The sequence below is a fragment of the Citrus sinensis genome, chromosome 5, assembly GCF_022201045.2.
Source record: "Citrus sinensis cultivar Valencia sweet orange chromosome 5, DVS_A1.0, whole genome shotgun sequence".
NCBI lineage: Eukaryota > Viridiplantae > Streptophyta > Magnoliopsida > Sapindales > Rutaceae > Citrus > Citrus sinensis.
The window spans coordinates 31,939,300-31,952,298 of NC_068560.1; the positions used below are offsets into that span (position 1 = coordinate 31,939,300).

Sequence of the window (12,999 nt, forward strand, 5' to 3'; positions counted from 1 at the left end):
TGATAATGCTGTGATTTCTTCCATGCTTGTAATTAATCTTTAATGTATCATTGGGTTGTTCTGCTCACTGCGAATATATAAATTACTTCGTAAGAGTGTGTTGGCATTCTATTGCTGAAACAATGAGGTAACGTGAGAAGGCAGGCGATGTGGAGAGGTGAGAGGTCACATGCATGTTACATCGCTGTAACTGTTTGATGAGAATGAGAGCGCAAATACGGACACATTGCCTCTGGCTGATCTGCTTAGTCACTATAGATGGAAATAAGTGCGAAGTGCCCATATTTAAACATGCCACATGCAATCAATTATCCTGAGGCTCTTTCTCTGTGCTTGTGGGCGGCGAGGTGGGGCTTTGCTTTTGACTTGTTATTGCTGCAGCTGCTAGGTGATATTTCACAATTGAGTCTTTAGCTGATGATTATCAACTTGACAATGACCACTTCTCTACCAAGCTTGTGGGGTTGGCTTATGTGGTGAGGTGAGTGAGAGTGACCGAAGTTGGTCTGATTCTAGTGGATTTTCCACCATCATGCTCATGGCAAAGCCATAAACATCCTTAACTTTGGATTGGCAGTGTAATCAATTGATAAATATGATGCTTTTTCATTACAAATCCTAATCAAATTCCCAGGTCTGACTAATGAGAGTGTCCAATCCCTTAGCCCAGCGGGCACGAAAGGTGTCCGTTATAGGATCCATGGGCCATCCGCCATCTCATCTTCCTTTGTCTTTTCTACGGCTGAAATTCATTCATAAATCCATTCACTCTCTCTTTGTAGAATGAATTAAAGTGACACATTCGTCGATTCTACTGATCAGGGTGGCCAATACATGTGGGCACATCCCATGTTAGCATGTTACCCTTTCATCAGCACTTGTCATTGGCGATGTAATATTAGTAAAAGCCCTCTTCAATTGGGAACATTTAAACATGTGATAAGCTGATAATCAATCACGGGTTGTAATGTCATGGCCATGCTCCAACCTCCACTTCCCATCAATGGTGCATTTTCAAAATTAACAACCTACTGCTTTGATTTTTTTTTTTGGCAAAATTTGTCGTATCAGGCGAGCGAGAAAAGCCGGAGCGTCAAACGGTCAAAAATTGCACTACCCGAATAATTTCTAAAACGAGTCTAATTCGCCAATTTAGTCAACCCATAATTCTTAATTCCCTCGCCAACTCTCTCTGCTAATTAGATCTCCAGAAACAAATTCCTTTTCTTCATGGCCATCCATGGCCGGCCGGTATAATTTATTTACTCTGTAGTCTGTTCGATAATTACTTTTAATTCATACATCAACGTTTAAAGAAGGCCTCCTAGCTTTTATTACAATCTATATATTAATAATAATAGCAAAGATGAGTACATCCAATTAACTGCAGTGAGGTGGATTTTTTAAAAAATTAAACAAATAAAAATTATACATATGAAATTATGAACATGATAAGACGTGCGGCATAAGTGCGTTAAATTATTCTTATTGTATGATCATCAATTGAACGTTGACTACGTGTACCAATGTAACAGTTGAGATTTTTATAAACTAAAAGAAAAAGGAGCAAAGAAAAATTTATAGTCTCTGCCTTACAGAGAGGGTCGAATTTGCTCGGACTGTGTCGGTGGACTGGGGACTAATGCTGCCTATAATTAGCCAGAGAAAGAGGACCACCGTGGTAATTCGTTTAAGAGGATTAACGTGCCCGACAATTGATCTTTCTATTTCAGTTTGAAGTCTGAATAATTAAGGCGCAAATTGCGTGATTGGTTTAATTAATTAAAATGTATATAAGCGTAGGCCGGAGTAATAATGGGCTGCATGATCTACACACCTAATGCATGCAGAGGTCAAATACCGAAATTCACGTGAAGTGCTATTGACTTGTGTGCTACAAGTTAATAATTTATCCATCCATTTCCTTCCATCAAAATTTGAAAATTCCACAGTTTTTATTTATTTATTTATTTAGTCATATATGTGCTACAATTAAGTCAGAGGAGGATCAAGATCCACCTTCAGTTTGGTCATCGTGGAATATGAAGTTGTTGTTTGTGAGTATGAACAGTTGTAAATTCATACTTGCATTAATATAATCGCAGTTATAACAATCTAATAATTTGTGTATTAAAATCAACGACGGAGTAAAATGTTGCCGAAAAAAATATCAACTCTTATAACTTTCGAAATTCAAATGAATTAAATAGCATAAACAAAGTTGAAATAGATCTTGTTTGTTATTAAAATATTGTAAAAAATAATAATATATTATAAATATAATTTTTAAATAATAATCTTAATAAAAATATTATAAATTTTTATAATACAAAGAATAAATCAAATTAATTTAATTTTTAAATTATAATAATTAATATTTATCAAATATTTTAATTATCCAACGTCAATGGCAACCATATTATTATGAGGGCAAACCATGAGGAGGAAGCAACCCGACAAAGGCTGCTTTTATTTACAGCTCCAAACCAACAAACGACGATACGAAACGACACGCATAATGCAAAAACAAGCGTGAAATCTTTATAATGAGTGGGCTGCCAATTTGCAGGGTTTGAACTTACAGGTACAGAGGGTTAATTGTTTGTTGCAAAGAACAGCAGCTGCTTGGCACTTCGCAATTTGCTGCTGCGGGTGGGTCCTTCTTCAATACCATCTTTGGACTGCCAGCCATATCAGCACGCCTGCCACAGCTCACAGCCAATTTCTTTTCATTAAAGATAAATGCTTAGGCGGTGTCTATATTTTAGGTTAACTATTTGTTTAATCATTATATCTTAAAATTCACCCAAGACTCTCCTGTTACTAATTATGCGACACTCATCTGTCGGGTGAGATTTTTGAATATAATCTTTTAGTTAATTACACAAAATTTCTAGCTTTGGATGCCTAGTTTGAAAATTTCACGCATATCCCTATAATTGGAGAAAACCTTCCTAAGTAAGCTGAATTTTTTATTTATCTCAAATGTGACGCGAACAATTGATAGCCGCATGTCTAATATAAACAGTAACTAAAAAATTTTAACTGAATCTAAAAATTGGTGTAAGCTTCGCCCCAGACAGTCATTTACTTCTTCTTTTTTTATAATAATACTCTTGCAATAGTCTTTGGAGACATTAGTAAAAAAAAAAAAGGCAAAATGTTAATTTATGAAATTAACCAAATATCAAATAATAACATGTAAAGAAGACAAGATGTTAATCTAACAATTAGTCAAAAATAAAAAAGGTTATTATCATTTTACTACTTTAAAAATTGTCAAATATCAAATTACTACAACAAGTATTGTCTCCTATAATTTTCTTATTATATCTTTATAAAAATATCATTTTAGTACTTTTCTGTTATAACAAATATCATTATACTACTTTTCCGTTACGACCGTTAGTTGACTAACAAAATACTAATTTTACCCTTCATGATTAAAAATAATAATAAGACAAATTTGTAATCCATATATCATAATTCCAGCAAAAAAAATTATATTGGTATTATATATATATTTTAATAAATATATTACAAATTTATTTTGTAAATAAGTTTCAAATAATTTTTTTAATCATGAAGGGTGAAATTGGTATTTTGTTAATTAACTAACTGGTCAACTAACGGTTATAACGGAAAAGTAGTAAAATGATATTTTTATAAAGATATAGTAGAAAAATGATAGGAGACAATACTTGTTGTAGTTATTTGATATTTGGTAATTTTTGAAATAGTAAAATGATAATAACCCTAAAAAAAAATAGCGGCACAAAATTTTAAATCATTTTCATTTTACTTTTATGATTAATTTGATGGATTATTTTTTATTATTTTTTATTTAACTTTTAGATTTTAAGTCATATGTGCCAAAAAAAAACTATAACTATAAAATTAAAATTGATAACGTATAATAAATATAACTTTTAGATAACAATTTTGAAAAATACTAAAAATATTATATGTTTTTTTATCATACAAGTGCATGTGAGATCAAATCAACCTAATTTCAGGTCACAAAAGTTAATATTTATCAAATATTTTAGTGTCGTAAATTAAAAATGTATAGTTACCCGACCTCAATACCAAACAAGATCACAACCCAAAATATGAGGAATAAAAAAGATTAAAATCAAATTGAAGTTCTAAGTTTTACAAGATAAAATGTCTTATCATGAGAACAAAATTTACTAGTAGACAAAAAATGACATGTATTGACTTGGAAACTTCGTTGTTTTTAATTAACAACATGTACGTTGAATTGTCACAGTCGTTCAAACCAGTCCACAATTGATGCTATGTAAAGACAATTTGGTGGGTTCCAACGCTATTCTCAGAGAAACCCAAGATGCCTAGCGAACGAACGAGTGATCATGAAATACTACAAATTGCTATCACCTATCAATTCAAACTTTTGATTCTCATTCGAAATTTGTTCTACATTATTTATGACATTCATTCCCTTCTTTCTTTTGTATCTTTTCCTTCCTGAATTTAGTTAATAGACATTGAGACTGTATGGTTGGATTTTTTTTGTTTGTTTTCAAGTCAAACATTAGAAAATTTCTTTTTCTGATTAAAGTCCAATTTGCAATTAGTCGATATATATCAAGACTATAGACCGGTAATGTTAAACCAATACCATTATACCATATGATAATCATATAACAAGCTAATATATATCACATCAGCTTGATTAAATAAAATTTATTTAACGTAAATAAATTAAAAAAAGAGTTGCTGTAAACAAGGACGTAGCCAAGATTTTGATTGAGCTGGGGCACATTTAAAATCAAACATGACTCAAATGCGTGATTGCTCGTGTCATAAGTCCCTATTTGGGAAAATGTATTGTGGGCCCCATAAACTCCAAATGGAAGCTTGCCACATGTATAATTGTGCTCCTTATAAAGTGCGTTTGTATGCATCTAATTGAAATCCCTATTTAAAGTATAATACATTTTTAAAAATTTAGATATCAATATATAACATTACAACTATAATATTTATTGTTAATAAATTTACTTATTACAATGGTTCTCCGTGAAAACTCCTCAATGGAATTTTATGAGTTGAAAATAATGCATTATCACTATAAGCAAAAATATATTTTTCAATATACAAGACTAGGTTATTACTTAATTTGCTCTTAAAATCTTTTAATAATAACAAAAATATTCATATATTGCAACACACAAAACAAATATGAAATGCATGATAAAATTATAAATTTTAAAACTAGACAAAAGATTAATTAGAAAATTAAAAATTAGAATTAGGTAGACTTACAACTTATGGTTCAGTGTTGAAAGACTAAATAATTGATTTTACTTGAATAAAAAATAAAAAGATTAAAGACCGGTCCATTAACCATTATACTAACATTTTGTTATGATTGTTTTTTATTTTAATATTTGTTCTTGTGTCTTTAATTAAGTTTCATGAAATGTTAATAACTAATTAAATTATTTATAATTAGAAATTTAAACTAGGGACAATATGAAATATTTTAAAATTAGTGGAGTCAATTTTAAATTTTATAATTCAACTGGGGCATTTTTCATAAATAACAAATAAAATATAATTTTTTAGTATAATTATAAAAAAAAATTTTAAAGCCAGCTGGGGCCTGTGCCCCACCTCGTCCCACGCTGGCTCCGTCCCTGGCTGTAAAATTGGGAAAATTTTTGCCTAATTTGAATTCCTAAAATCCGTTACACGTGGGTCAGATCGCATTGTACTAAATCGCCACGTGCACGCCACGAAGGTTGCGTGTCTATTTGACAATCCGGAATGCTACGCAACCGAAGTACCGGTGGCAAATACACTCGGCCCCACGAGATAGAAACCCAGTCTCGCGAGAAATGGGTCTGTTCCCACTTCCCTGCAAAAGTTTTCAACCCCGCGTTTACAACAGCTCGACACCGTCACCCCGCATCCAAACAAATAAATCACGAGTCGGTTAATGAAGACAACCTGATCCGCTGCATCACACTGAGATTAAACGGCCCATTTGCAGCCGCCACGTCAACAATTTTGTTCACCGACAGACGAACGCGGCAAATTGGGGCCCCACTTTTGCCCCTAACGTCTCTCGAAACTTACACAATATTCGTATGCAAAGATTTATTCTCGTCGCATGTGAACTCTTTCTCTCTCTACATCACATTAAAAAAAAGAAAGGAATAAAAATCTCCGCTTAACAGGTTCTGCGATATTTTATATTTATGAATCGTCTCGGTCTTGGCGCCTTCCGTTCGATCATCCATGAAATAGTTTTTATAGTTTGCGTCCCACATTTTAATTTTGTTTTCGTGTATTGATCCAATACATTCCTCCACCAATAGAACCCGCCACGTCATCCGGAATACATCTTCAAATGACGATGCTACCCTTAAGAGCAAAAGCATTGCTCCTCTATTCGTCTACGAGATTCCCTTTCTGATTCTCTGAGCAAGATCATCCTTTCACGACCCTATCTGTCAAGGGGGGGCCTCACAAAACTTTCTTATATTCCTTTTAAATTCATTATAGCAATAATTAGTGATCTTAAAAAGAAGAAACATTAAAATATTCGCTAAGCATCCTTTAACAATTTGGAATCACTGCCCTCTGTAATTACGTGTTGAAAATCTGTCTCAAGACTATGCTTTCGAAGCTTAAATTATTACGGTCGACATCCCAGGGGCCAAATAATTAAAAGGAAAAAAAAAAACAACCCTTTTTTGGACTAAAGTGAAACATTAAAATGCTGTGAAGAGGTGAAAGTAAATATAAATAAAGTGGAGCCACCATGAAATTACTAAATTTTTAATGGTAACAAACAACTTTATATAAAATTTTTGTCTGCAGTTAAGATGCAAGTCAAATGTAATCTAATAATAAATAAACAAATCTTATTAAACTCGGTGTTTAATTGTGTCTCCTTCACTGCCATATGCCTCAGATCTATAAATTTTACGCACATGACGGTGCCAAGTAAGTTCTCATAGTTTCCAGAGTTACAATTAATTACTCTCTTTTTTTTTTTCTAAAAATAATAACGAGATGTTAATTTTTTATCTTAAGAAAGCAATTAATCTGGGGTGTGGTTCTAGGAAATTACGTGCCTCGCAAACATTGTCCCAGTAGACATTTAAGTACATTAGAGCGAGTTAATGGTTACTTACATTTATTATAGTTGTAAAATAAATTTTATATATATGGAAACTGTATGCGGTGCGAAAATGAAAGCTTTTGTATAAAAGCACATAGCACACACTATATATTCACGAGCTGTGTCGTGATTGGATCGATACAAAAGCTCTTATTTTCACCCGCTCGGTGTGGCCGAGCTCGACTATCAAATTGAGTTTGGAGCTAATAATCGGAGCTTATCAGAAAAGATAACTTCAGGTCGCCGAAAATTTCTTTCGACGACGGCGTCAAGAAACAACAACAACAAAAAGTCCATATTCTGGCTTGGGTTTAAACTGCTCATGAAATTCTGCTGATTCTGTGGGCTTGTGTTTCTCGCTATACTTATTAATCCTCACTTGTGTTGCCACTTGAGGTAGTGTTCACTTCTATAATTGATACTTCTACTTTCTCAAATGATACGTTATGTTTCATTGTTATGCTTTTTTCAGTCCTTAAAGTTGACTGTGTACTGATCTGAAATGGGTGTTTATTTCTTATGGGCTAGGTTTAGATTTTAGTGGTGGGTACTGATTTGAAGTGAATTTAACTGGGAAAATGGACTTGTAACTTACTGAAACTGATTTTTTGTATTTGACTAAGCTTCAGCACTGTGTTTGTTTTATGTGCTTACTCTTATATTTTCTTACTGCTCTGATATGTTAATGGATCTCATATCGTAAACTACCTACTGATCTTATGCTGTGATTAAAAGTTCCAACTATTTTGGGATTACATATATTCGTTTGATTGAAAGTGTATCTGGGTTTAGCTCTTTCAGTGTTTAAAGTGAAGTTGGATCAGTGATTTGATTTGTTCACTTCTTATAAAATTAATCTTCTGGGGGTTTCGGATTGTAGAAAATGTCAAGGCCTCTCCTAAGGGGTGTATCTGGTATGCGGATCTCAGGGAACGGTCATGATCCATGGGATTTGGAAATGAAAGAAAGGAATGAGAAGGAAGATTTGGAAAAAGATCACTCCACTGATCAAAGCTATTTAGCTCTGAGGTTTCCTTTTCGGTTTCTTTCCCATGATAATAATACTTCTCCTTCCAAGTATGGTATTAGTGAAAATGGTTTTACTTCTGATATTTTCAGCTCTGGCACTCCGAGAAGCCGGCAAAACTTTACAATGCTATTTTTGAAGTTCAGTTTAATTGCGATTGTTTTTCTTGCCCTTACTGGATCATTTTGGTGGACAATTTCAATTTCAACCTCATCTAGAGGTCACATATATCATGGCTATAGGAGACTTCAAGAGCAACTTGTATCCGATTTATGGGATATTGGGGAGATTTCTCTGGGTTCTTCAAGGTCGAAAGATTTGGAGTTTTGTTCTGAGGACTTTGAAAACTATGTTCCTTGCTTCAACGAATCTCGGAATCTTGCTTTGGGTTATTCCAATGGCGATGAGGTTGATAGACATTGTGGACAAGAGCTGAAGCAACATTGTTTAGTTCTTCCACCAGTAAAATACAGAATTCCACTTAGGTGGCCCACTGGAAGAGATGTTATCTGGGTTTCTAATGTTAAAATTACTGCACAGGAGGTACTTTCCTCTGGCAGCTTGACCAAGAGGTTAGCAATGCTTTCTTTTCTTATCAAGCTCTCTTTTTGAACTGTACATTTCAGTCCATTTATTAATTTCATGTGGTTGCAGGATGATGATGCTGGAGGAAGAACAGATTTCGTTTCGTTCAGCCTCGCTAATTTTTGATGGGGTTGAAGACTACTCACATCAAATAGCGGAAATGATTGGGCTGAGAAACGAATCTAATTTCATACTGGCTGGGGTAAGTGCTGATTATGCAATGTTGGAACCACAGAAGATATAGTCTTTTCAATTCGAATTCATTTCATATTTCTAGGCTCATTCCTGCCCATTATATTTATATGCCTTAGGTCGTAGCATTGTTACTTAACTTACTTTTAAGCTCAAAAAGGAGTTTTACCAATTCTGGCTGTCTTGCAAATCGAATATCCAATTGTTCCTTCAGCCAGAATCTGTTGTAGCTATTACCAACAAAACTTCATAACACAACATAATCTGTTTGACTGCATTAAATGATTTACTGAGTTGCTTTGATGTCCAGATCATGTTGTAGATAGATAATGTCTATGTTACTCGGAATTCCCTGAAGAAAATTTTTGCCAATCAATCATGATATTTGGACATCATCATATTTTCTATTCGCCAAGACAATTATTAAGTGTTAAAAATTTTTGTAGGTAAGAACCATCTTGGATATAGGATGTGGATACGGTAGCTTTGGAGCACATCTCTTTTCCAAAGAGCTCTTAACAATGTGCATTGCAAATTATGAGGCCTCAGGTAGTCAAGTTCAACTAACTCTTGAAAGAGGGCTTCCTGCGATGATTGGATCTTTTGCGTCCAAACAGTTGCCATATCCATCACTTTCTTTTGATATGTTGCATTGTGCACGCTGTGGCGTTGACTGGGACCAAAAAGGTAAATGTCAAAAGTTTTTGGGAAGTGATACTTGATATAATCTGGGGTGTAGTAATTAAATATGTAATTTCCCATCCATTGTGTTGTTTGTTATTTTATTTGCGAGTGGTAAATCTACTTTATATTGATCACCACAGCAAATATACATTTAAATGATGATATGTGTGACCTACCGACCATATCACTTCTGCACTTAACTACTAATCCAAGGGTTATCTTTTTATTTTATTTTTAAAAATTTAATCTTCCATTTGTATATCCTGAAGGTACCTTATGAAATTATACTTGCATTGTAATGTAATTTATTTTCTTCTTATGGATTTTCTGAGTGGAGATTTATAACAAGGTTTTGCTGTCCTTCACTCAGCTGGCTGAAAGCAATTGCAATCAGTTCAGTATCAAGGAATTTACAGAAGTCATATGTGAACTTTGTTTTGGGCTGCGTTTTATTAAGTGACAGTCAATAAATATGTTTACTTACCACCTTGTTTTATTGCTGATATTCATTCTCCTTTTTGATGGCTTAGTTCTGATGGCAACTGATGCAAATGCCTTCAAGATGATATTTAGAAAAATATCTGTAGTGTGGATCATAAAACTTAGTTGTTTGGATGTACATGGTCAAAAGTGAGGTTATCCTTATTACAGAGAGGATATTGTTGTCCTTAAAATGTATTCTAAATTAAGCTTTATTATAAATTAATTTATTATTTAGAAGTTCGATGTTGGATTCTGTAAATGGTCTACCTTCGAAAAGCTTCATTTCGGGTTTTTGGTTCACATAGTGTCTTTGTGTAGATCTTTGAACTGAATTTATCTTTATGCAATGTGGGACAGATGGAATTCTCTTACTTGAAGTTGACAGAGTTTTGAAGCCTGGTGGATACTTTGTTTGGACTTCGCCACTCACCAATCCCCAGGCTTTCCTTCGTAACAAGGAGAATCAGAAAAGGTGGAACTTTGTTCGTGACTTTGTGGAAAATCTCTGTTGGGAGTTAGTATCACAACAGGATGAAACTGTTGTGTGGAAAAAGACGAGTAAAGCTAGTTGTTATAGTTCTAGGTGAGGGAACAACCATATATTAATTCTGTGTATTTTTTATTTTTTATTTACTTTTTTCCATGCTGCATAATCTTTCAAAAGTGTTTAATTATGCTGAATCAATAATAAATGTTGTACACATGTGGATCTTTCATTACTTGAGAATATTACTGGTCCTAATTTTGGTACCAACTGGTTGTATGTTTAGGAAGCCTGGTTCTGGCCCTTCTATCTGCAGTAAAGGCAATGATGTTGAGTCTCCATATTATCGACCTCTCCAACCATGTATAGGAGGAACACGTAATCGCCGATGGATTCCTATTGAAGAAAGGAGAAATTGGCCGTCTAGGGCTAACTTAAACAAGAATGAACTTGCAGTATACGGTAATTATGGTGCTCTTCTGTGAGATGGTTAAAAAAAAGGGAAAAAAAAAAGCTTTTTTTTTTGGGAGTACATATTTTCGCCATACCCCAAATCACGGAAATCAATCAACCCAGAAAGTGCTGTCAAAATCAACCTGCTTTTAAATTGATAACAAATGATTGTTTCTTTTATGCTCTTTCCCATTATATTCTCTCCCTTGTTTGATTTTATATATCCATTTAAATATTTTAACAGGTGTACATCCAGAAGAGTTTGCTGAGGATACAGAAAATTGGAAAACGGCAGTTGGTAACTTTTGGTCTCTTCTGTCACCTCTAATCTTTTCAGATCATCCAAAGAGGCCTGGAGATGAGGATCCTTCACCGCCTTATAACATGGTTAGAAATGTGCTCGACATGAATGCTCATTTTGGTGGCTTTAATTCTGCACTGTTGGAAAAAGGGAAGTCTGTGTGGGTCATGAATGTGGTCCCAACTATTGGAACCAACTACCTTCCAATGATTCTTGACAGGGGATTTGTTGGTGTATTGCATGACTGGTAAGTTTGTTTTTCTTCTGCTCCATTTTTTTTTAATTTTCTTTGATATATCACATTCCTGTTATGATTTCCCTGCATTAGCTGGAATCTGAAATTCATGACAGTCTATTTCTGTTATGGTTTCTTGCTTAAGCTGAAATCTGAAATTCATACTGTCTCGTGCCCTGTTTTTCTGTCATTGGGGTTTCTATTGTAAACAAAGATATGATTCATGCCCACTTTGTTGATAAATCAGTGTTGGAGAATGGAGATTGATCTAGGCTACTTGTTTGCATTCCATTTGGAGGGATATTAAACATGAAATATAGTATTTTTCTAATTGGAGAAATATTTGAACTTTGGATGCACAATAATTTATGGTGTTCACTTCCTGCAGGTGTGAAGCATTCCCAACATACCCTAGAACTTATGATCTGGTGCATGCGGAGGGACTTCTATCACTTGAATCAGGTCATCGGCATCGGTGCTCTACCCTTGACATCTTCACAGAGATCGATCGTATACTTCGTCCAGAGGTATCCAAATCCAATTGTCCTATTTCTACATGTCATATATGCTTGCTGTGCCTGTTCACCTCTGTCCTCAAAATAAATTGTTAATGCCTGTGAATTGTTGCAAAGTACACTTAGTACGGTTGTTTTGTGTGATTGAAATCTTTTTGTGCTTTTTTGATTCATTGACAATGATTTTTGCAACAGGGTTGGGTTATCATCCGTGACACAGCTCGTCTTATTGAATCAGCAAGAGCTCTAACTACTAGGCTGAAGTGGGACGCGCGAGTCATAGAAATTGAGAGTAACAGTGATGAGAGACTTCTTATCTGTCAGAAACCTTTTTTCAAGAGACAAGCAAGCTAATTCAGAGTTCTCGAAGAAAGCCTGATAAGTTATTTATATTCATTTTAAGGATGTTATTAAATCACCATAAAGCTCCACCTTCAGGAGGGGAGAACAAAATTTTGAACAGAAAGAAGAAACAGAGGAAAGCCAAACAAACAAATCTTGGTGGAACCAACCACAGCTCCCATGGAGCCGCAAGGCGTAAATGGGGCCATGTAATTACTCAAAAATTAAGGCGCTATTGAAATGAAAAGTATAGGATTAGATTTAAAGATTTTTCTTCCTGTTGTCCCATTATATAACTGTACAACTACATGATTAAGATTGTGAAGATAATTACAAATAAAGGTTATTTACTGTAGTATATAAAAGAAACCGGTGAATGAAATTCTTTTCTTCATTTTCTCATGTCATTTTCTTGCATTTGCTGAGCATTTATTCTGTAGAGTTTGATGTGTTTATGCAAGAATTTAATCAGGTTCTTTGCAATAGAGAATCAAAAAGTGAATGGGGTATTTGGGTACCCATGCCATTCTACACAACTC

At 34.2% G+C, this 12,999-nt stretch overlaps 1 protein-coding gene across 3 annotated transcripts; it reads left to right on the forward strand.

Annotated features, from left to right (window-relative positions):
* The first annotated feature begins 7,224 nt into the window (after nt 1-7,224).
* Nucleotides 7,225-12,862, forward strand: LOC102626579 (probable pectin methyltransferase QUA2). Of its 3 annotated transcripts, XM_052440813.1 has the most exons (10): nt 7,230-7,555; nt 8,040-8,188; nt 8,279-8,758; nt 8,841-8,973; nt 9,410-9,650; nt 10,488-10,713; nt 10,901-11,076; nt 11,312-11,615; nt 11,992-12,130; nt 12,314-12,862. In XM_052440813.1, the coding sequence occupies exons 2-10, from the start codon at nt 8,043-8,045 to the stop codon at nt 12,470-12,472; spliced, it is 2,004 nt and encodes a 667-aa protein (XP_052296773.1). In that variant the 5' UTR covers nt 7,230-7,555; nt 8,040-8,042; the 3' UTR covers nt 12,473-12,862. The 3 variants fall into 3 exon arrangements, with proteins under 3 accessions (XP_052296772.1, XP_006472586.2, XP_052296773.1); XM_052440812.1 differs by having other exon boundaries at nt 7,225-7,554; nt 8,032-8,758; XM_006472523.4 differs by having other exon boundaries at nt 7,226-7,555; nt 8,040-8,758.
* Nucleotides 12,863-12,999: the final 137 nt, after the last annotated feature.

Bases quoted from the DNA above. Each gene is read 5' to 3' on its own strand.
- LOC102626579 (XM_052440812.1), top strand. From the start codon at position 8,043: ATGTCAAGGCCTCTCCTAAGGGGTGTATCTGGTATGCGGATCTCAGGG. The intron at 8,974-9,409 runs GTAAGTGCTGAT...AAATTTTTGTAG, and splicing joins CTAATTTCATACTGGCTGGG to GTAAGAACCATCTTGGATAT. The intron at 11,077-11,311 runs GTAATTATGGTG...ATATTTTAACAG, and splicing joins GAATGAACTTGCAGTATACG to GTGTACATCCAGAAGAGTTT.